This window comes from Typopeltis vanoorti, chromosome 11, assembly GCF_054136105.1.
Source record: "Typopeltis vanoorti isolate ZY-2024b chromosome 11, IOZ_Tvanoo_1.0, whole genome shotgun sequence".
Lineage (NCBI taxonomy): Eukaryota > Metazoa > Arthropoda > Arachnida > Uropygi > Thelyphonidae > Typopeltis > Typopeltis vanoorti.
The window spans coordinates 16,574,125-16,599,921 of NC_143559.1; the positions used below are offsets into that span (position 1 = coordinate 16,574,125).

General features: G+C 35.4%; 1 protein-coding gene across 2 annotated transcripts in view; it reads left to right on the forward strand.

Moving 5' to 3' along the window:
• Polr1C (RNA polymerase I and III subunit C) overlaps window positions 1-25,797 on the forward strand; it is a 184,313-nt gene that overhangs the window by 41,238 nt on the left and 117,278 nt on the right. For both annotated transcript variants that reach the window (XM_090400401.1, XM_090400402.1), the window contains exon 3: window positions 1,323-1,430. In XM_090400401.1, the coding sequence (XP_090256527.1) occupies window positions 1,323-1,430 (108 nt within the window). The remainder of the gene's footprint in view (window positions 1-1,322; window positions 1,431-25,797) is intronic.

The following is a 25,797-nucleotide window of genomic DNA, read 5'->3' on the forward strand; positions in this document are numbered from 1 at the left end:
ATAATTGCAGCATATTTTAATGTTACAGTGAAATATATTACAGATTTTAAGCTGATGTGAAGCATATTCAAAATGGCTCATCATTTCTTATCGTTTTATGATTTAAAAATAACAAAACAACCAGATTTTCCAGAAAAAAATGTTCATAAATATGCAAGGAATGCCAGAGGATTATGATCCAAGAGACAATAGTTTATAGAGGTAATAATATATACTTAGACTAGTTTTTAATAATATTAAAAAATAGCAGTACAAGTAAAATGGAAAAACATTAGAATCTATTTTGATAAAGATATTCGAAATCTTTATCAAAAATGACTTTATACTCATTTCAAATTCTTATTTCCTCTTATTTAAAAGGATGTTTAAAGATTTATAATCATGAAATAGCAGTAGCTATAGAAGAAAATTAAAATGCTTGCAAGCTGCTACTCTGCAGAAACAAACAGCAAAATCCTTAGAAGCTTACAGAACTAAAAGAAGTATTCCATATATATTATATAAAAGTTTGCCATGATGCTTAGGATAAATTCATTAGTATTATTTAAAATGATCTGTATGGTCATCAAAATATAATTAATAAATTAATGAAACATTTGAATAAATCAGAAAAGGATAATAGTATAAATTTCTGGACTTCTCCAAAGAACAATGGATACAATATAAATAACTCTGGTATGACTCAACACTAAGTAAAAAAGTAGTAGAAACTGAAAATGCAATTTTTAGTTGGTGGAAATAGAAGATGGTGGATTAGATCAGATGGATTAGTCTAGATTTAAATATCCTTTTTTGACATCCTTTTTAAAAGTAAGATTCCCAAACCTGTTAAATATGTGGTGGTTATGTGCAGTATGTCTGAAGGATAGAAAAAGACTCAAATAATAATATTTAATAAGATGACCTGATAAGAAAGGGGAATTCTGTAGTAAATCCAAGAATAAATATAATTCACTTACTACAGTCATGGCTTTCAAGGAGAGTGATGATAGATGTTTGGATCTCCTGTGTTGTCTTTGGACTCTTTGAAGGTACCCATACAGTAATAATGATCTAGATCAGTGCATTACTGACTGGTTATAACATATTTTAATATTTGGCATTAGAAATCACAATATTGCTGTGTGGCCACAGCTTTTTAGTTTATATTGTTTATAAAGAAATTAATTTTTGTTTCATTTTATTGTTTCATTTGCATTAGTGGTTTTTGATCTCAGTTATGCTGTGCACACGTAAATTCAGTTTTCAGTTATTTCTCCAGAGTTTATAAAGTGCATTCAGGATATACCGATTTTTCTCACATAATTCAAATGTTATTATAGAACTTCCAAGTGAAAATTATTCGGCTGAATGAAGCAGATATGGAATTCGACTTAATTGGCATTGATGTAGCTATAGCTAATGCTATTCGGAGGATACTTTTAGCTGAGGTAAGCTAAACAAAAGTTGCTGAGAATTGCAGTTTATGCTGCAGATGATATATAAAACATATGAAGAATTGCTTAAAATTAATTAATATTGATTATTTAAAATTAAGTAATATCAGTCGTTTAATTTTCTGAAAAACTTGAATTGGCTTTTCAAAACTAGAATATCTTTTCTAAAATTAATTTATCATCATCAGTTTCCTGATATGTTCCCTCCAGGGTTGGTTGAGCTACTACGACATCAATATATTATTTATTTAATAAGTTATTGCTTAAAGTTAACATGCATTGTTCGTGTTTATTATTATTGTTACGCTATTTATATTATGTCAGTCAAATTGGTTTATTTACACCGAATTGCTTTATAATTCTGAGCATATCAACTATGATTGATTACTGTAATGAGAAAATAGTAATGCCCCAAAATGCACCTTAGAGTGTTGTAGTTTTTTTTATTTTAAAAAATGAATAACAAAAGTATATTTTTTAACAAACATGCTATTATTAATTATTTAAAGGTACAGGTATTGTATAAGGGTATCTGGCAATGATCCAAAAATAATTTGTGACTCATTTATGGTTATTAAAATACCGTGATCAACATTTTATTAATAGGCCATGATTAACATTCAAGTATCCTTGTTTAATGCCCAGCGGAGCACTATCCAGTAATCCAATTGCTGTTAAACTTTGTAGGAATACAATGTGCATCATGCAGAAGCAATATCTGAGGGGGGGAGTCCCAAAATTCACTGCCGGGGGGGATGTTGTAAGCACCAAATGCATGGAATTTGCATATCACACAACTCAGCAGGTGCCAGGCAGGTTTAAAAAGATGGATGCAGGATTTTCCCCTTCATTCTGGTTGTTGATACCATCCACAGTAATGGCACAAACACTTTGCCCCAACTTGCTTTGTTCATTAGGCTGCACTCCCTAAACATTTGCAGTGCTGTTGCTACACTCCACTAATTTCATCACCTGAACAAATGTCGATTGAGTTCATTATCTCCATGTGCTCTGACGATCATTGGGAGTTAGAGCTGGCAGAGGTCGCAAACCAATCAGTTTACAAGTGAAAAGTTGCTACTGTCATTATGGAGCAGGCCATGAATAACAGTGTTGGTTCCTGCAGTGCATGTATCAAAAACATGGATGTGCTTGACACAACTGTGGAAAATTCTGTAGAAGATTCTGCATTTCTACCCAGTCAAGATTGCTTTAACATTCCTTGCTCGAGTGGAGTTGGATGCTGCATGGCTGTAGATGATTTTGTGGGGAGATGAGTCTTACTTTCACCTGAACAGAGCTCTGAATACCCACAGTTGCTGGGTATGGGCTACGCAGAACCCACATACAATCCAACAAATTCCTTCGTGTTCACCCAAAGTTACTGCCTGTTGTGGGTTTGCAACTTTGTTTATCATTGCACCATTCTTCTTTCAGGACATTCAACAGTCATCTCCTGTGACATGTTCAGTTACTGCCGAGAGGTATCACAATATGATAAACAGTTTTGTTGTGCCAGCTCTACAGAAGTCCCTGTACGTGGATTCCATCATTTTCATGCATGGAGGACTCCTTCACACATTGGTCAATACAGGAGGTTCTTCAAGAACATTTCACAGAAGCTAGTGTGATCATCCACGTGTTTCCCACTTCATGACTGCTACATTCACCTGATCTGATCTCCTGTGACCTCTGTATCTGGGGATTTCTCAAAGACTGAGTTTATTGGGATCATCCTGATAATTTGCCAGTGCTGAAAGACAGCATAACACAGCATGTGTACAACATCAATCCTGACTAGCTGCATTCTGCTTTGAATACAATTTGCAAAGGATGCAGTTTGTGGCATACCAGAAAGGGCAGCCCAATGAATGCGTAATGGAAGTGAATAAAAAATGTTTTATTTATGCTTGTGTCGCATTTCTCCTTCTTACACACACACAGAAAAATTACTACATCAACATTCGGTACATCATACAGCATCCCTGGTGGTGAATTTTGGAACTTTTTTATTTTCTCAGATATCTCTTCTGCACAAAGCACAACAATGTATTCCTGCAAAGTTTAATGGGTGGCACTTCACAAGGCCTTAAACAGGGATACTTTAATTTTGATCACCCTATACTTGATGCTCAGGAAAAAAATTGGGGTTATAACAGAAAATTAGTATATATATGTGAATTGAATTTTTATTTACTGTGCATTTGATTTTAGTTAGAGAGAAATGAGAGCAGGTTTATTTTGGCGTGTGCATAAATTTATATTACCAATTTATTAACAATTTATTAAAATTTATTAACAGGAAACCTCAACCTACAATTGAAAAAAAAATTAGTAAAGACATTGATATGGAGCATTGCACTATATGGATGTGAAACCTGGATTCTAGGCAGAGAAGATGTAAGAAGATTGGAGGCTTTTGAAATGTGGTGCTGGCGTCGCATGAACAAAATAAAATGGACAGATAAAAATCAAACCAACAAGTCCTGAGAGAGAGAAACGAAACAAGAACTCTAATAAAATCGATAAAAATTAGAAGGGATAGGTGGTGGTTTGGACATATACTTCGACATGATGGACTTGTGAAAAGAATAACTGAAGGCAAAATAGAGGGGAAAAGAAGAAGAGGCAGACCAAGTTAAAGCTTTCTTGACGAAGTCAAAGACAGCACGGGTTTGAGGAGTTACCAGGAGGTTAAGAAAAAAGCCAATGAGAGCGGAATGGAGGAAATTGCTGCTTAGCTACCAGTCCCAAGACTGATGCAGCTGATGATAGTAGTGTTTGTAGTAGGAATTCAATATTAAGCTCAATGATCAGTTCAGTAATGGTAACCTTAAATAAGTATAGATTTAAATATTAAAAAGGTGAAAGCATGTGGTAATAATAATAATACAATAGAAATACTTAAGATAGTTGATAGAAAATGGCCTTTAAGAATGTGCTAAAGCCTGAAAAGAAACTCAGACAGTGGCAATGATAATCATAATTACAAAGAAAGGCTATTTCACTAAATAGGAAACTTGAAGGGGAATTAGTCTGCTGTCAGTATTGGCAAAAATATTTTGAAAAAAAATTGATAAATAGGATTAAAAGTGAAATAGAAACAACATTAAGGAATGAGCAAGGTGTTTTAGAACAGGTGGAAGTGTGGTACATCACATTTTTACTTTAAGGAATGAGGAACACCATTGAGTGAAGCATAAAATTCAGAACATCCTTGTATCAAAACTGATACAAGGTAAAACTTGTATCAGTTTTATAGATTTTTTGACAGTAATAAAGAGTCATAGATAATTATTATTAGAAGCTATGGAATTACTGACAAATGTGAGAATAATAAAAGAGAATAAACAAAGTAAAAGTTGTGTTATTGCTCAGCAGACATCAGAATTATTAGAGATAAGGTCTGGTGCGAGACAAGTTATGTGATGTCTAGACTACTTTTTTTAACATAGTCATTGATTGGATTATGAAAAAAAAAGGTACAGTTATCCTCCATAGCACATTTGAAAGAACAGTGGGACATTATGCTCTTCGATTGGGAAAGACTTGAGTTTGGTTCTTGTCAAGACGAGAAATCTTTATTTGGGATTTTTCAATTGAAAGTAAGTTAGCTGGATTTCTTCTCCCTGAAAACTCATGTTTTTCAACCCACGTTATTTGCCATGAGAACACACACACAATTTAGTAAAAAAATACTAGTTAGTGGGCAGTAGATGGCATTGTGTGTTGCTGTTGGTAGTAGTGCCATAATGTGTGGTTAGAGTTGGGTGCCTCCCATGATAAGTTCTTAAAAGTGTTATATAATAATAAGAAGAGGAATAAAATGGAATCATATATTATGGAAAGATCTAGATTAAGCAGATGACATAGCTTTTTCAATAAAATACATTAATGTACAAGCAGCATTGTATAAAAAAGTATGAATAAAACAACAAAAGTTCTTAAATTGAAAAACAAATGCCACAAAGAAATTAAAATTCGAATTAAAATGTTGATCAATTTTGACCAACATGCAATAAAAGTTAAAAATTTTACATGCTTCCAGCCAATGTTGATAATGATTGTTATTATTATTATGTGACACCTCCAAGGAGTCCAAAGATTCATCGAGGGAGGACACCCACTCCACAATCTCTGTCTCCACTACTCAATCCACCAACTACAACGAATCGCAACTACCATCATCATCTACTGCCCACCACCACTAGTATTTTCACAGACAATCACAAACATCCATGTCCATGGCAGGATTCAAACCCACAGCCTTTTGGCTGGAAATCTGGAAAAAAAAATTCATTGAAAGGTCTTCTTCTTCTTCCTAACATGGAATATAGGCCATGTGGCCTGTTCCGGTATCATGCCATCTCTTTCTTGGTCTTCCGATTCTTCTTTCTCCACTTATTTTGTATCTGTATAATATTTTTGGTAGTCTGCTGTTGTCCATTCGATTTAAATGTTCTAGCCATTTTTGTTTATACTGTCTTATGTAGTAATTAATTGGTTTGATTTTTAGGGATTGTAAGATTTCTTCATTTGTTTTGTGGTCCCACTTGGTATATCCAGCTGTTTTTCTGAGGAGCTTCATTTCTGCTGTTTGAATTCGTTTTTCATCTTTCCTTTTCATGGTCCATGTTTCGCTTCCGTATAGTAGAGTTGGTTTTGACAAGACATTATATAGTCTGATTCTAGTGTGTTTTTGTACCAGGGATGGCTTAAATATGCTGTTTATTATGCCATTTACTTTGACAAAGTTTGATATTTTAGTGTCTATGTCTTTTTCTTCTTCGTATGATAGATCACATCCCAAGTATCTGAAAGTGTTTACTTGTTCTAGTATTTTATTATCTATCACTATTTTACTTCTTATTGGGTTTTCTCCTTTGAATGCCATTATTTTTGTTTTTTCTTTGGATATTGTCATATTATGTTGCTTTGAGATATCATTTAATGATTTTAATGATCTTTGTAAGTCATCTTCTGATGTAGCTAATACTATTTGATCATCTGCAAATAGTAGTGTATCTATCTTCATTTGCGGGGTCATTTGTATACCAAATGGGTTATGCTGTTTCCAGATTGTTAATATTTCATTTATATATATATTGAAAAGCAGAGGTGAGAGGGTACACCCTTGTCGTACTCCTCTTGATATATCTTTCCATTCTGAAGTGTGTTCTAATTTAACTGCTGTTTTATTTCCTGTATATATTTCTTGAATAGATTGTAAAAGTTGGTTTGGTATGTTTAAATTGGTTAATATTTTAAACAATTTTTGTCGACTAATTTTGTCAAAAGCTTTTTCATAATCAATAAACGCCACATGTGTTTCTTTTTGAAATTCTCTTCTCTTTTCTATTAATAATTTTAAAGTAAAAATTGGATCTATGCAGGATCGGCCTTTTCGGAAGCCATTTTGTTCTTCTAGTAATTTGTTTTCTACAATGCTGCTTAGTTTCTCTTTTAATATTCCTGCATATATTTTATATCCTGTATTCAGCAGGCTAATTCCCCTATAATTATTGCAATTGTCTTTATTTCCTTTTTTATAGATTGGGATGACCAGTGCTTTTTTCCAAGAGTTAGAGGTTTTTCCGGACATCCAAACCATATTAAAAAATTTCAAAAGTCTTTCATTAAATTTTTCACCTGCATTTTTGTAGAGTTCTATATTTATATTGTCTTCTCCTGGCGTTTTCCTATTTTTCATCTTCTTTATTATATTTTTCAGTTCTAACATTGTGATATTTTCTATTAGATCATTCTTTGTCTTATAAAATTTTAATTCATTGTTCTCATCTGTCCAGAGATTTTGGAAATAGGTCACCCATTTTTCTAAATCTATTGTTTGGATTTTTATCTTTTCTTTTATTTCTTTATTCATGTATTTTATTACTTTATAGGTTTTGGGTTGTGGCTTAAATAAATCCTTTTCTGGTTCTGTTATGAAATTGTTCCATCTTTCTCTATGTTTTTTCCTTACTTCTCATTTTGCAATTGCACTATTTCTTTTATACTCTATTTCTGCTTCTATTGTTTTGGAATTTAGCCATTTCTGGTAACTGTCCTTTTTGGTTTTTATTATATTTTCTATTTCATTGTTCCAGTCTCGTAGTCCTCTTTTTCTAATCCATTTGTGCTTTATTCCTAAGGTTTCTGTTGCTGCTTTTGTGAGAATTTGTTTCAAATTTTCCCATTCATCTTCTATGTCCCTTGATTCATGTGTGGTTTCTGTTTTTAAGTTTGTGCATTTTTGATATTGTAGTCTAACTTGAGGATCCTGTAATGAAGAAATTTTGTAGCTCGGCTGGTAAGAATTTTCAATTCTATGTGTTTTTAGCCACTTTGGTTTAAAACGAATTTTTGCTGATACCATATAATGATCAGAATTTAATTCAAAGCCTCGATATGCTCTTACGTCTAAAATTAACTCCGCTAATTTAAAATTTGTGATAACGTAGTCGATTACTGATTTGTATTCTCTGGCTGACCAAGTATATTTATGTATTTCCTTGTGTTTAAACATTGAATTCATTATTCTCATATTATTATAAATGACAAAATCGCGCAATCTGCGACCATTCTGATTACATGTATCTTCGCCAAATTTACCTATGTTTGTTTTGTATTTTTTGTTTCCTATTCTGGCATTTAAATCTCCTGCTAGCAGTAAATAGTCAGTTTTGTTTGTTTTATCTATGGCATTCTGTAATTCTTTATAAAATATATTACTGTCTTCTTCTTTTCCCTCTTCTGGTGCATATGCACCAATTATTGTTATGTGGCCTCTTAATGTCTTGAGTCTAATTTCTATTAGACTTTCATTCAAATAGTTGTAATATACAATATTGTTCTTTAGGGATTTATGTACCATAATCATTATACCTGCTTTTGCTCTTTCTTCTTTTTTTACCCCACTGTAGATTTGTATATAGTTGTTTGTTTCGTTTGTACCTTTTTGTTTTTTCTTTGTTTCTGTTACTATACATATTTTTATGTTAGCTTGGTTTAGTTGTTTATCAAGTTCTTCTTCTTTGTGTGCAATGCTTCTCACATTCCATGTTGCAATCTTCATTATGTGTTCCTTTTTCCAATTTCATTTACCGTTTCCTGGGTTGTGGTCTTTTCCCTGACAGTCCGTCCGGCTTTTCTTTGCATGAAACTTGAAAGTACTTTGAATTTCCCCAGGGCAGGTTACTAACCTGTCGCTGGGTAAGTCCAGTGGTAGGGCTGCTACCTAACGCCTCTGGACAGGCAGATCTAACAGCATTTACTCTGTTAGGTTGTTAAGGTTATACCGCCCATACTCGGTCGCCAGTGCCTCGTTTGTACTTTTAGAACAGGATGGACCACGGGAAGGTGAGATTGACATTTGAGTGAGAGAGGCTATGTATTGCGCTTCACCACCCCTTCCACACCTCATTGAAAGGTAATTACTTAAAAAAAAAATAATTACTCATTGAAAGGTAATTACTTAAAAAAAAAAAAAATCATCGATCAACAGTTTATTCAAAGACAAATAATTGAAACTTCAAATGAACCTCGACCAAATGCAACGTGTAAGAACTCTATTTATCAAAACAACTTCAGTTTATATTAACTGTGATGCTGTTAAAACTATTGTACCTATTTTTTTAATATTTTTTCCCCTTGTATATTTTATGTGGACATGTGTATCAAGTGAAAATTCATTTCAGCCTGTATGTATACACCTTGTATTTTACATAATATGGAAAAGATTATGTAAAAAATATTTACTAGAGACCAAACAGTCACTTACATTAAGCCTCTACATTTATTATTATTATTTGTCACCTCCAGGGAGTCCAAAGACTCATCGAGGGAGGGCATCTACCCAACAACTCTGTTTCCACCAACTGACCGCAGCTACACCAACACCATCTACTGCCGACCCCCACTAGAATTTCCACAGACAATCACATATTCCTTAAATGTATATGTCATCATCATCATCAAATTCCTGCCATGTACTCTCAAGGGGTGTACAGAATATGACAGTACTACATGAAAAATTTGCATCATTACTAACTTCCTATCTACAATTTTTCTCCATATCAGTCTGTTACTTGTCAAGACTCCAAAATTATCAGATATTATATTTCTGTCATCTAAGGCACTTTGTAACGTATCAATCCACCTATATCTTGGTCTTCCTCTGGGTCGATTTCCTGTCAACCTGGCAGAGAAAACTTGTCTTGCTAATCTTTCCTTGCTCATTCTGTTTAAGTGACCATACCAACTGAGATTAGCTCTGCTAATGCATTCCTGGATGCTGACAATGTCAAGTTCTTTCCTAATATCCTCGTTTTTAATATGATATTGCCATTGATGCCATCTGTTCACGCCTCTAATCTTTCTCAGGGCTCTCATATCTGCGGTCTCTAGTCTTTGGTCAAGTGTTTTACTTCTGACCCAGCTCTCAGATCTATAAGTTAAAACTGGTTTGAACACTGTCTTGTATACAGCTAATTTAGTGTTCCGACTAATTTCTCTCTTATCCCATATGAATTTATTCAATTGACTTCCTACCATACCAGCTTTGTTGATTCTGTTCTCTATTTCTATATTTAATTTACCATCTTCACTAAAAATAATGATTCTGTTCTCTGTTTCTATATTTAATTTACCATCTTCACTAAAAATTGTGCCTAAGTAGATGAAATGTTTTACTTGTTCCACAGGTTCTCCATTCACAATGCAGTTGATATTTTCATTGATTCTGTCTATTTTAATTTAATTGTTTGTCTTTTTATTGCTGACTTTCATATCATATCTATTACAACAGTTATTCAATTTAGGCAGGGAATCTTGCAGACTTGTAGCAGATTTATTTAGAAGTATAACATCGTCTGCACAAAGCAAAGAACTGACATTAACGTCTCCAATTTTGACATCATGTTTAATACCACTTTCCTTCATAATGTGATTCCTATAGATAATGAATAACAGAGGGGATAATGTACATCCTTATCTCACACCAGATTTAACGTTAAACCATCTTCCTGTACTTCCTTCAATTCTAACTATTGACTTACAACTCAAATAAAGACTGAGTATTGCTTGATATAATGTCCCATTGACACCGTATAACTGTAGTACTGAATAGCTTCTCTCTTGGCACCTTGTCATATGCCTTTCCCAAATCAACAAAACTTAAATACAGATCTTCGTTATACTCCCATGATTTCTCCACTATTTGTTGTAAAGTGAAGATCTGATCCTGGCCTCTATTTGACCTGAATCCAGCTTGTTCTTCACCAAGCTTTTCTTTCACAATTCTAATCAAATGTTTCTCAAGTATATGTGTATAAATCTTACCAGGAACACTCAGTAGGGAAATACCTCTGTAATTCTCACATTCAGTTTTATTTCCCTTTTGATATATGGGTACTGTGAGAGCTCTACTCCAATCATCAGAAATTCGTCCCTCTGTCCAGGCATTCTGAACTATACACTGCAGCCACTGTAAGACTTTTATACCTCCATACTTCAGCATTTCTGGTTGAATATCATCTACTTCTGCTGCCTTTCCACATTTCAAGCCTTTGATGGCTTTTTCTACTTGAAGTGTGGATATGTATTCCTGACTGCATGCCTGGTCAGTGTTTTTTTACCACTGTGCTGTCATCACTGCTTGTTTCATTTAGCAGTTTTTCAAAGTAATTACTCCATACTTCAAGGATATCTTTTGCTCCTGTTTTCATGTCACTTTTATCATCTCTAATTCCTTTTACAGTACTCTTTCTTCCATTTCTGAGCTTTTTTTTTTCTTTTTTCTTTTTCAATACACTCCAGAATATTTTGCTACATTCCTATATTTATTTCCCGTGTTCTTATTGGAAATTTTAACCATTCTGAATACAAATGAATAGTCTGAAGGAATGAGGAGTATCCGAGTAATGAAGACAATTTCTCCGTAAATATCACAGCTTCTGTCATATTCGGTTTCAATTATATTACTTGAAGCCTAGTTCCATTGCAAAGATTTGGCGGTGCAGATTTCACAATAACATAATAGGAACACCTGTTTTCAATTTAATTTCATGACCAGGCAATCCAGGTGGATTAAGCAAATTTAAAAATTCAATGGGAAGATGATCCGTATCATCTACATCCACAGAAATAGTTAATGATTTCTAAACACTAACAGGTCCATTAAGAACCAACTCTTTCATTATTAACACAGTGTCATTTCGAGGTAGGAGATAGTTTTCTCTCTGAACCAAGAAGGTGACTTTTCTGTTTACTGTATGTTCTCAGTAGTTCTGTCTTATTTCTCACAAGAATAATTTTCTCCCAAGTATTATTTTTGACAACATCTAGATTTCCATACAAGGTGAGATTTCTCTAGGAATTACCCTGGCATAAACACATCACTACCATTGCATCCTCATCTTCTAAAAAACTAGGATTTCTCTTTTGCTCAAGACATTTCTTCACCTCCGAAGAGCTGTTAATCTTATACAAATCACCAATCTGCCGAGCTGTTGAATACTTCTCTCACATTTAAAGTGATGTGCCCCTAATAACAAAATTCTTCTCTCAATTTAGAGGAGAACTGTTAGACTTATTAATGACCTATGTATTACCATCTTACTCCTCCACTTTCACACACACATTTGGTTTCTGCAATATGTGTATTCTGTAAAAATTTCCATGGCAGATGTTCATCTGAAATAGCATCAATAATTCCCCCACTTAGTACTAAGCCTGTTGGAACTCATGCAGCTGCTGCTGCTCAACATCTCTTCACAGTGCCCCTTAAAACCCATAGAACAAGTTTCTTTTTCTCCTTCTCCTTCATCCTGTTACTGATGGATTGTAATAAATTTTCCCCTTGATGTGTTTCCAAAGGAATACAATATACATCTTTTAAATCAAATGTGAACAAGTTCCTCCTTTCCCAACCCATATACGGTACTAATGTACTAAGGTTGATCAACCAACCTCTCATGTATGGCTCAATATTTAAAAAAAAAAAAAAAATGGCAAGACAACAGTTTGTTTGCAGTTTGGACAATTTTCCCAATATTTAGGTGTGTTAATATAATTTTTCCCTCTCTTTGCTGTACTTCACCATTGCCCATTTTTAACAAATTTGAGAAGATGGAATGTGCATTAGTCTCCATGTAGGTAAGCATGCATATTTGTTTTGAGAAAAAAACTTCTCTATATCATTCTGTAGTGATGATTTCTTAAGACAGGTATTCACTTCGTCCGCCCTGGTTCTGCAGGATGGGCAGTTGAAAATTTGTCGAAAATCAATGGCAAATAAAACTAAAACAGTTATTCCACCCATTCTTCGATCATCTGATGTTCTGTTGATTTCTTCAGCAGATGTTGTACATTCATCCCAAACAATCAAAGAAACCCTTGTAATAATTTCGACAAATTACTTTGTTTTGATATATTGCACATATATGTATCAATAGTCACATTTGTAAGTGATACTTAGAAAGCAGAATGAGCAGTTCTGTGAACTTGCAACAGAGTAGCTGCTATACCTGAGGATGCCACAGCCAGAGCGATTTTATCTTGGCTTCTCAACTTAGCTAATAACGAATTTAGTAAAAATGTTTTCCCAGTACCACCTGCAGCATCCAAGAAAAACACTTTCCCTGATTGATTTTCACAGCTTGTTAAAACATTGCAAAAAAACTTGAGCTTGATCTGAAGTTATTATTCATGCCGACTCAATAAATCCCAAAGTTCATTGAAATTGTGTGAGGTTTCCTGGATTAAATCTTTATCTAGAGGCAAAGGAATGTGCAGTATCGGAAGACTGAAATCTTTAACACTTTTGCCACTTATTGACTTAACAATTGATTCAAGTCTTAATGATGCCTCTTTATATATTGCTTCATTAAACTGAGCCTGAGAATGAGTAGAACGTTCTTAGTGTAAGGTATCTTCTGAAAAATTGTTTTTGTAAGTTGACCATGGCGATAGTGTCAGTCGTGTTGCAGTGAACCAACATTATGGCAAACAAAAGGCAAAGATGACAGTGAGTATGAAATTATTATTGCATCACTGAGACAATCAGACCAGCGAGAATTATCTTCTGTCAAATTCAAAGCCTTATATGCATCCCAGTATGTCGGATGTATACTACACCATTTACTGTTTTTAGGTTGATGAATGATTTTAGTCCTTTCACATGCATCAAGAGCATTCATTAAAAGCATTCAGCATTACTGGGATGCACACCAACACTGCCTATTTCATTGCTCTTTTTTACACCACGATAACCATCCACATTGGCACCCTGTCTTCTTCACTGAAATTTGTTTTGATGCCAGGTGTATGTAGGAACTTCATTATAGGTCAGTGTTTGGGCAAAATTATCTTCGATGCATAGCTTAAAAAGGGCTGTTAATGTTGTGTCCTTTGGTGACTTCACTGTGCTGAGTGCATTACTTTCTGTGAAGTATGCTCTTTGACCATTTTCTAGATGAACTATAGTTGGATGGTGCTCATGAATATTAAAAAATAAAATCCACAAAATGGCTTCAGAGGTACTGATGTATTGTTCAGTTTGCCATCGATCTACTTTGCTATGTTCATTTTGCAAACAAAAATTGCCTGGTCTGAACTCTTCTTAATGTACTTAAATACATACTTGACAGATTTCACGAACTGCAAATTTCATTCATTTGTGCATTAAAGGTTTGCAACAGTACCGAACTATAAGGCATTGCATGGTGATTATCAGTTTCGATAATTCCTTAGCTATTATGGTAGCAATTCGCCACCATCTGAAGGAGCACGTCGATAATATCGTGGATATCCATCCTCACCTGTTTGAGTTTCATTGATAAATGATCTTGGATTTCTCTTTGTACACTTCCCTGACTTCATGCACAGTGAGTTTGGAGTCTGCATGGACCATGCACCATATGTTTTGTTATTATATCAAACAGTTCTTTGTTACATTGAGGGGAAGCTATCTCGGTGCTTATAATGGAATCAATTTCACAATACCCGTTACTTTTTGGTCTGAGCTTTATATATTTCATAACTCCTCACTATTATTCTCATGATATTCTTTCCACATCAACCTTCTTGTGGATCTCTTGCTTAATAAGGTTGCACATCCATTTCACTCCCAACTCATTTATTCTTCGAACACTAGGGTTACATTCAGATACAGCCTCATTTAAGCACTTTTGCAAAGATTCCCCATGCAATGCTGACATTTTTCCCATTCAGTAACTGATACCATGGGACCAACGATAGTATTCTCCTGAGTTGATCTTAATTTCGCTTTGTAGTTTAGATACTTCCCAAGAAAACACAGCATGATCACTGTCACCCAGCTGGTGGTAAAATAGCCATGTTCTTAACAGAGACCCCTTCTGTCACTATGAGCAAATCTAACATTCTTTGACTTCGAGTTCCTTCACATTCAAGTTCCTTCTTTTACATGCTGCTTGAAAAAGTTGTCTTGAAACAATTCAATAAATTCCTCTTTCTTCTTATCATGAGATTTCTTATCTACCTAATCAATGTTTGGAAAATTAAAGTCACCCATAATGATCACTCGTTTGGTACCCATAAGGCTAAATTGATGATGCATTTCTTTGTACCCTGCAATTGAGCCACCAGGTCTGTAGTGTTGTGTTCCAATTTATGATTATTATTCTATCTAGTGAAATTCTGCTTATCTATATTCAACTTTTATCTATGTACGTGATATCACCCTATAATACAAATATTAGGGACATAAGGGAAGAAATAACTTAAATATTTGTATTTTGGGGTGATATCTCGTACATAGATAAATGAATATAGATAAGCAGAATTTCACTAGATAGAATAATAATCATAAATTGGGACACAACATAAATGGTGCAGTCGACAGGGTGTAATGTAGCTAATTAAATCTTAATTACAAGCTATCTATTCACAACAAGTTGGTTTTGGGTGCAGATCAGACAACTGAGAGGTAGAAGTTTAGTTAAGTTTTGTTGAGAATTTTAGAGAGTAAATTAGTGTAAATTGGATGCAAGTATGACTGAACCCTCCAGTAGTTTTAGGCATGGATAACAGCAAATTTTTTCGTTACATTAATCCACAGCAGGTGTTCCCACAATTTTCGGGCAAGGAGACTGATGACGTCCTAAATTTTTTTAGTTATATAGAAGAGCTTAAAAGAGTCGGAGGATGGACTGATTTTCAGTTGCTAGTCTTACTCCGAAGTAAACTGGTGGGAAAGGCTAAAGCTTTCCTCTTCCTCCCCCATTCTCAAGGAAACCCTGGATTACTCCCGATTTAAGACAGTCCTAATTTCTGAGTTCTCGAAACTGGGAACCTTGCGACCTAACTTATGGAAGCTCCAGAGGTGCTCTCAGAAGGAAAAGGAAAGTGTGGCTTAGTTCCATAACAGGTTACTGACGATAGCTAGTACCCTGAGTGTCCTTAGTGAAGAAAAGCCTCACTTGGACTGGGCCATTTTCCAACAATTCAGACAGGGAGTCAAACCTGAGTTAAAGGAAACGGCATTCGATAAAAGATTATCCAATTTAAGAGAATGTTACGATGCTGTAAAGGAACGTGAACAATTGCTCAGAGACCTCTGCCCCGTACATGTTCCAGGGGCAATAAACATAAGTGAAGAGAAGAGCAATTCTGAAAAGGGGCAAGGACATATTAAAGAGGGTAAGACGAGGAGAGAAAGATCTAAGACAAGAGCGAGACTAGAAGAAGACAATCGGCAGGAGATAAACAATTTTACAGAGTCTTATATTGATTCAGATAAAATCAGGGTTATTATGAAACAAGAGATAGAAATACTCCAAAAACCCATTATGGATCGGTTAGATGAGGTGATGAAACAACTAGGAACGTTATCAGTAAGAACCCTAGAGCCTGATTATAGCAGAACTGAGGAAACCACTAAGTTAGTTAAAGAGGAAGTTGAGCGTCTGAAAAGATCCCTTCTTGATAGATTAGATTCAGTTATGCAGAGGCTGTCAGAAGTCATACCACAACAAGCAACAGCTATTCCTCAAAATCAAGGGAGATCTAATGACCAAAGACGCGGTTGAGAGCCCCAAGATGTTTCAGTTGTAACAAATTGGGACATTTTGCTCAAAACTGTTACATTAACAAGAAGCGCTTTGGTAGAGGTTATGAAAGAGATTCAGATTCACATACATATACAAACAGAGTTTGGAAAAAAGGGACAAGGAAGAAAGGAGCATCCTTATGAGATGGAAGTGAAGGCCAGTGCATACGGAAGATACTGCAATGCTTTGCTAGACACTGGGGCTCAATCATCCATCATATCTGAGGATTACTTTAAGATAATAGAACCTCATGCAAAAGATAATATCACTCACCTTAAACAACGAGTGAAAGTATCAGGTGTCACAACTTCCATGACTCATGCTTCTAGGTCTGTGAATCTAAATTATACCTGCCTGAGTTCAAATTATGTGTTTGGCAGGAGTTTCTGATCCTACAAGGATCCTCTCTTCCACACAAAAGCTGATCCTAGGCAGAGATTTCCTGTCAAGGTATGACTTTAAATGTGATTACATGAGGAAAGAAATATACCTATTGGGAAAGAGACAATTTACAAGGAAGGGGCAAACTCCAGAGTTACGTAAGGAAGAGAGAAATGAGCCTCAGGAGAGGAATCATGAATCCCACACGAATAAAGGGAAGAAATCATCACATGAGGAGGTAATCTGTGAAGGGAAATCAAAAGTAGTTAAGGTTAAATCTAAAGAGGGAATATATTACAGTTGTGATATGAAAAAAATTAGCTAAGTTTTCTAATTAGTCATAAGAAATTGTATGTGAGGGGCTAGAGATTAAAATATTAAGTACATTCTTAGAAAATTTTGGAAGGGGGTTAATTTAGAGGCTAGCAAAAGAAAAACAATAGACTATCGCTCAGGGTCAATTCCAGAATTGAGATGTCGTCACGTGTGAGTCGCGTGCTCACTGACCTCAGAATGTTTGGCAGAAAAACGGCACCCTAATTGGTCGGTGAAGTCGAATCCAGTAAGGGACGGGGAAAAGAAATTGAAGAAGGTGCCAGTAGGGGTCAAGGTATAAAAGGGTTAGAAACCCCACCCAAGAGGCTTTTTCCCGGAGAGTTTCTTCACGAGTTTTTTCGTATAGGTTTCACATGGTTTTCCTGAGTGGCGGGATTGGAGTTAATCTCCATCGTCACAACAAGGAACAAGTGGTGAGCGGGATTTCGATTCCGTATTTCCTATGGAAAGAAACAAGGAATGCCATTTAGCTAAAGGAAAGAAGGTATTATCTATGTGCTTCATCATCCAGTGACAATTACGAAAAAAGGAAATCTGTAAAGAAGTCGGTGTCCACGTGGTGAGTTTCACAGCCATTGTATACATGATTCTAAGTGTGTCCTTAATTCAAGTATGAAAAGTTAAGATCGCATAAGCACAGTTTAATGCCAAAAGAACTTAGGAGTGACAGATTATAGGAGAGATCATACCAGGATAGTACAATCGGGAAAAAGGTAGAGGCCAATATAGAAAACTCAAGAACAAAAGGTACTGTAAAATCTTGTGTTAACTGAAAATCGTCTGCAATTGTAATCATTATACTATTACTGAACTGTTGAAGAGACTAAGGAAAATTATACTAGGACTTTAGTACATGACTGATTATACTGAGAGTATGCTTGTTTAATATTAATTATATAGGTATTCATGTGTCCTGAGAATTATGCATGTGTATTGTAACGTATAGGAAAGTTTTAAATGTCAAAGTTATGTGTTAGTACAGTGAAAGGATAATTTAATCTACATAGTTTTGGATAGTTAAATAGAGTGAATTGATCACATATGTCCATGTGCTACAGCATATAGCATATATTCAGACTAATATAGGGTTAACTAAGGTGTTAATTAGATCTGGGATTATACATATGATTGTATGTGTTGAATTTGTTATGGTGGCATGATCGCAATACCCATATAGGATCATAGCCAAACTACATGTGATAAGCTAATGTTATTTTGTAAATGTTTTCTTAGCATTGAATTGAATTATATTAGAAATTGAATTGTACCATACTAATGAGTTTAATAAACCTTCGTTCATTGACAAAATAGTTGTCTGAAATTGCTGCCCAATGCACCACTTGAAAACATATGAACCTAATCACGTGGGAGGGGAGAATATTTAAATGAGTAACGAGATAAAGTGTCACGACTGCAATATTGTTTCACATTCAGACATATTTTAGTAATTGCTCCTTGTTTTTGTATTTAATATCTCAAACTAAATGTCCCAAAAGGCGCAGTATAATATAAATATTAGGGACACTAAGGGGAGAAATAGCTTAAATATTTGTATTTTGGAGTGATATCTCGTACATAGATAAAAGTTGAATATAGATAAGCAGAATTTCACTAGATAGAATAATAATCATAAATTGGGACACAACAGTAGCAACACCCTCAACACCATAAGACATTCATATCTTTATCACGTTTGCATACCATAGCTGAACTTTCACACACACATTTCATTTCAACTTATGTGGTAATCTATCAAACACTTTGGCAGAGTCCAAGAATATCACTATATACGATTTTCCCTTATCTAACACAAATTGCTAAAATTATAATAGTAAATTGCTAAAACAAGATCTACTCTTTACAATTCCATGCTGACCATCATAAAGAATGCTATGTCCATCAACACAATCCTGTATTCTATTCCTAACCATCTCCAACACCTTGACTACAACTGCAGTTTTGCCTTTTTCCCACTCAAATTACCCACTGCAAGACTTTTATTAAACAGCCAGGTCAAGGGCATTTGTGTATAGACAAATCTGTACACAAATGCCCTTGACCTGGCTTTTGTGTATAGTCAAATCTGTACACAATCTAATTGTTGTGCACATTCCTTAAGAATACATGGTGATATGTTATCCATTCCCACAGCTTTATTAAATCTAACTTAATCAACACCTGATACACCTGATTCTTTCACTTCCATTTCTTCTTTCTAATATTTGTCTCTCTCCTATATATTGCACTGTATCATTTACCAGTATGATATACACTGATGAAGTGCTCGTTCAATAATTCCACTATATCCTTTGCAACTGTCATTCTGCTGCCATGACTATCCACCAGTGTCACCTGCCATAATTAATCTTTCTCTTGCTTTCCATATAATGGAAAAACTCCCTTGAATTAACCTTAGCCTGACCAGCTAATTTCCTCTCATACTCATCTCATGCTCATCACCTTCCTAGCCTGCACTTTATACTCTTTATGGGTCTGAACACCACCAACTGTCTTGTACCTCCTCCATAGCATTTTCTTTTTCAACACAGTTTGCTTGATTTCACCGTTCATCAGTTTCACTCCTACTCTATTTATTCGCTTAACTGTTGATATGCAGTTATACATTGCTTGTGTCAGATACTGCCTTATGAATTTCCATGCACTGTCAACATCTTGTTTGCTCAGCTCATCTACCCAATATACTTATGCTAATTGACTACTGAGCTTGCCATAATCACTCACTTTACACTTTCACACACATATCCATTTTTGGCAGTAATCTTTTCTTGTTTCACTACTTCTTAAACAAGTACCTCATGATCACTCTTTCCAACTAGCAGCGGTGCTAACTAATACCTCATCGATAACTTATGTGGTCTGTACTATTATCCGTACTATGTCATAATCTTGTGAAGTTATCACCAAATCCAAAACATTGAGCCTTGTTGCTTCAACAGATGCTGCTTAAGATATATATCTCTCGGAAAATCAACAAACTCACTCTCCCTGTTCCCATACACTATCTTCTCCTTTCATTCTATATTCCTGTAATTCAAGTCTCCCAAACTTCACACACCACACAGGTTCAAAATCTGAGCATGTACTGTCAACGTCTACACTTTGTGGAGACAATTTCTCAGTAATCATTAACCCCCCCCCCCCTCCTCTTTTCACATTACTATCCTTCTGGAAAATTATATATCCTTCCATTTCTATTCCCAACATCACATTCTTCTCAGACAACCCAGTTTCACTTATTCTAATTATCTTTGGGCATCCTGACTCGATCGGTGCAACAAACTTAGCTCTCTTGTTTCAAATACTCCTTACATTTGTGTACAAACATAACAATCCCTGTGTCTTTGAGGCCATTCCACTCACACACACACATACACCAGCATTCTCAATTTGCAATAATAAAATTATTATTCTTTGATCTTGTGAATATGTGTGTGTATTAATCCGTACTATGTCACAAGTTCCATTAAAAACTCTTAGTTGAAGTCTTCTATAATGATTACTTGCTTTGCATTTGCCAAAATCATTTGCTTAAACATTACCAGATCATCACCATCTATATTTCTTGATCAAAAAGTAAAATACATGCAAAAGTTTTGAAAAGAATCAAACTTTAAGTCTCAGGTGTAAACTGTAGATCGATATCGACAGGAGAAAAGTAGTGGAGATTTAAAACAGTAACCAAACCTTAGAAATGGAGTGGCAAAAATCTGAAGAAAATATTGATTGACTTGGTCAGGGGAAACATGTAGTGAAAGTTGTGTATAAAGATTATAAAAAAATAAAAATAAAAACTGTGATGAACACAGGAGGTTAAAGAAGCAGCCAGTGAAGAGAAGAAATCATAAAAAGCATCTAGCTCATTAGCCTGCACGTACTCATAGAGAATGCAGAGAAACATCTATGGAAGCTAACTTTTAAGTAAAAGTAGCTAAATAAAGATCATGGGAAGATTTCGGAAAGAATATTAGATAGGGGGTTGAAGTTCAGGGACCATGTAACAGAGATTGCAAATACAACTCTAAAGATAATTGTAATGCTGAAACAAACGTTCACATGTAAAGATAAGGATGTCATTTTGCCTCTTTACATGGCCTTGATAAGATCTCACTTGGACAGGTCTGGTTTCCTGGTTTCCATTGTGTTTCTGATATAGTGGAGAGAGTGCAAAGGAGAGTATTAAAAATGATACCAGGATTGTGGAATACTGATTATGAAGACAGATTGAGAATTTGTAGACTGTAAACAGTAGAAATAGGGATGATATGATTGAGACCTACAAACTTCTGAAAGGGTCATACATGATTTCAGTTGGTGGAATTTTTCAGTTTATGCAGTGTGGGGAAAGGATAAGCAGGCATCCTTGGAAGCTGAGAATGAATGCCACTAAGAAGAGGGTGAGAGCTAGATTTTTCTCTCATAGGGTGGTGCGTGATTGGAATGAATTGCCATCGGATGTTGTTAGTTCAAGCAGTGTGAATGAATTCAAGAATAAGTGTGAAAGCTGGTGCGTGTAGTATGTGGCCTCCCTCGATGAGTCCCTGACTCCCTGGAGGTCTCTCTTAATAATAATAATATTGAATTTATTTATTTAGCATATGGCATAATAAAGACACATGACATCAGAATATATAAATACATATTTGTGCAGACAATAAAAATGAAACAAATAATGCAAATAATGCAAATATCAGTAAAAAATCAAATATCAGATAAAAAAAAAAGCCTAAAATTGTAAGTCTAGTTCAGATAGCCAATGAAGAGCTGAAGGGTTTGCCTCAAAAAAGTCTCTCAGGTCACCAGGGTAGGCTCTTATGCTGCAGTTCTCCACAATGTGCCGGATGGTTTGATTTATGACCCCACAGTTACATTGGGGTGTAGGTGATCTTCCCCACTTGTATAAGCTATCTGATATCTGTCTGCACAGATACCATGCCCTGTGCGTAACCTATTTAGGCTTTTCCATAGGTGACGTGGAGGCTCAATCCCTTTTGGATTTTGGTTGGGAAGGATATGCTGTTTAAGTCTGGTGGCGATTTTTCTTTCCAAGTTTCTAGCCATTTTGAATTAACATTGAAATTGCTATTGACTAGTTCTTCAGCCAGTATTAGTGGAGACCATCGGGATTTAAGGCTATTCATGTTTATATATGTGAGATCTTCATATATTGGCAACAGGGGATTGCTGTTTATTTTTTGTATTCTTTTACTAGAGCATTTTGTCTGCGTAAGTTCGGTGGTGCAATATTGCTCAAAGTTGGAAGCCAGTAGAGGGGGGGGGGATTTGACACAACCTGTTATTGTCCTCATCGCTGCATTTATTTGTGTGTCGATTTTCTTGATATGAGGACTGTTTAACCATACTGATAAACAGTATTCTGCCGCAGAGTAAACTAAGGCCAATGTGGAGTATCGCAGTGTAATAGCAGAAGAACCCACGTAGAACCACACAGATTTTGTATGATGTTATTGCAGGTTCTGATCTTTAAAGAGAGATTCTCCAGATGTCTTTTGAAAGATAGTGTTCTGTCCAGGGTAACACCCAGATATTTAGGGAAATCTTGGTGCTGCAGCATTGTGTTGTTAAAGCTGACCTGAAGTTTCCTATTTGCAAATTTGATGTTTAGGTGAAAAGAGCTAACCTCGGTCTTATTGAGGTTTGGTGTTAGTCTCCATTTATGAAAGTATTCCCTAATAGTTCTAAGGTCATTTGTGAGAATATCATCTGTTACTTCAATGCTCTTGTGTTGGATGGCGAGGGCTATGTCATCAGCATAAGCAAATTTTTTTTACCTAGTTGTCAGTAGATCAGATGTATATAAGTTGAATAAAGCTGGTGCTAATACTGAGCCCTCTGGGAGCCTGTTGTTCAGCTTTCTCAGTTTGCTCATTTTGTTTCCCAGTACCACATGGAAGAACCTGTCAGAAAGCATGTTACCAAAAAGTCTTATATTGGATTGGAATGGTATGGGTCAGCCTTGTATAGCATCTCCTCTTTCCATACCATGTCGTATGCAGCAGTAAGGTCAACAAACACAAGAGAGGTTTTCAAACATCTTTGGAAGCCTGCTTCGATATGGGTAGTAAGACTTAGTACTTGGTCCGTACAACTACGTTGAGTCCTAAAGCCTGCTTGTTCAACAGGGATAACTTCAGATATTTTTGGCCCAATTCTGTTAAGGAGGAGTCTCTCGAGGAACTTATAACAGCAACTGAGGATCCAATTGGGTGATAGCTCTCTACTTGATTTTGAGGCTTGTTGGGTTTTAATATGGCTATTATTTTGGTTCTCTTAAAGGCTGTTGGAAGGTTTCCGGTCCTTAAAATGTGAGAAAAGAATCTTGATAGCCATTGATGATCATTTTTTCCACAGTTTACCAAGAATTCAGGGTGAACACCATCAAAGCCTGGTGCTTTGCCAGTTTTCACCTCCTTCAAGGCCTCAGTTATTTTGTCTGTGGTAAATTCTCTTGAAAATTGGGAGCTGCCATCTGCACTTTGTTCTAAGTTTTTGGGTGTTCGTTTAACTTCCCGTGTGTGTTGATGATCTCGAGGGGCTCTAGACAGCGAGGTTATTCGACAGGCAATTTGATCTGGAGTCACCAAAGGATCTTTACGAGTGATTGGTTAATTCCACCTAATTTCTTTAATAGGCTCCATGCTTTTCTACTTGATTTTTTAAAGTCTAAGTCCTCTGTAGTTTTTATCCATTTTTCTCTGCACTCATTATCAAGCTTCTGGAGTAATTCGTCAGCTATGTCACAGTCACCAGATTCTAAGTAGACTTGGTATAGCTCTTCGCAGTCTTTATTCCAGTCAGGGATGTATTCCTTTCGGAAACCCCTTGGAATATACTTCTTCGCTGTTGATATGACTGCTCCAATAAATCTGTTGTAGTTTTCACTCACAGGAGGTATCCATCTTACTATTTTATCTAATTCTTATGAAAAATCCTGCCAGTTCGCTTTTCTAAAATTCCATCTTGGTCGTGGAATAGACCATATTATTGGTATAGGAATACCTTGTATAGCACAGTTAATTGGTTCCAAGAAGCGTCCGCGCTATGCAAAACCTCGTTGTTCGAGGTCTATTTATAAAGGTTTTCAATTTAATTTGTTTATTACAAAAATTTAGGATAATAAAAATGTTTAAAAATGAAAAAAAAATTGTTATTTTTACTAACTAAATTACAAATAAAATCCTTTTAAACTGATATAAAAAGTTGTAGAAAACAAAACAAATATTGCTTCAATTTTAGCATACAGTTGAAAGGTCAGCAAAGGAAAATTCTTCAACCATGACATCAGTGGGGTCATCTTCGTCTTCTTCATAGGCTCGTTGTTGTTGTTTCAACTCCAAAAGGGTTTCGTCATCCAGATCATTTGAATGAGAATCAATACATTTCTTCACATGTTACAATCTAAACTTGTAAAACCAAGATCTTTGCCCATCTGCACAATTTCTGTTGAGATTTCCTCTTTCTGTATTGCAAAGGCAACAAATTCCTTTGAACAAGGCGGCAAGATATTATGCCATACAACTCTCATGTTGCTTTCAGTCACCTCTTGCCAAGATTCATAAATATTTTGAATGGTATCTTTTATGTTAAATTCTTCCAAAATTCACTCAAAGTCCAAGAATCTTCTTCTGCTACAGCTTTAATAGCTTGAGCAAAAGTTCGTCTTAAATAGTAGGCCTTGAAAGTGGAGATAACGCCTTCATCCATCGGCTGCAGAATTGATGTTGTGTTTGGAGGGAAAAAATGAATCTTTACATTTTCATCTAAGTCAGTCAATAGACTTAGATGGCCTGGCACATTGTCTGATAAAAGCAAAATTTTGAAAGGAATATCATTCTTTTTACAATAGTTTTTAACTTCAGGGCAAAAACAAGTTTTAAACCAGTCTTCGAAAATTGAACGAGTCACCCATGCTTTTTTATTCAAACGCCAATGAACAGGTAAATTATTCTTTGTAAAGCTCTTAAGAGCTCTTGGGTTTTCTGCTCTGTACAGTAACAGTGGCTTCAATTTTAAATCACCTGATGCATTACCTCCTAGTAAAAGTGCCAATCGGTCTTTTACACTTTATACCCAGCTTGTGTTTTTTCCTTCTCTGCTAAAAATGTGTGTGATGGCATTCTTTTCCAGAACAAGCCAGTCTCGTCAGCATTAAAAATTTGATCATCTGTGTAGCCTTCCTTTTCAATAAGCTCCTTCAATTCATTGGGAAATAATTCTGCAGTTTTAGTGTCAGCACTTGTGCTTTCACCTTGGATTCTTACGTTATGGAGTCCCATATGCTTTTTGAAATTGTAGTACCACCCGCGACTTGCTATAAACGTTTCACTGGTTGTACCCCCTTCATTTTCGCCATTTTCTTTTATTTTGTCATATAGACTTGTTGCTTTTGCCTGGATTATCATTTGACTCAAAGGAATTTTTTTCTGATTACAATCTTCAATCCAGATCATTAGAAGGCGTTCCATATTTTCCATTGTAGAAGATCGATTTCTCATGATCACTTTTGACATATAAGA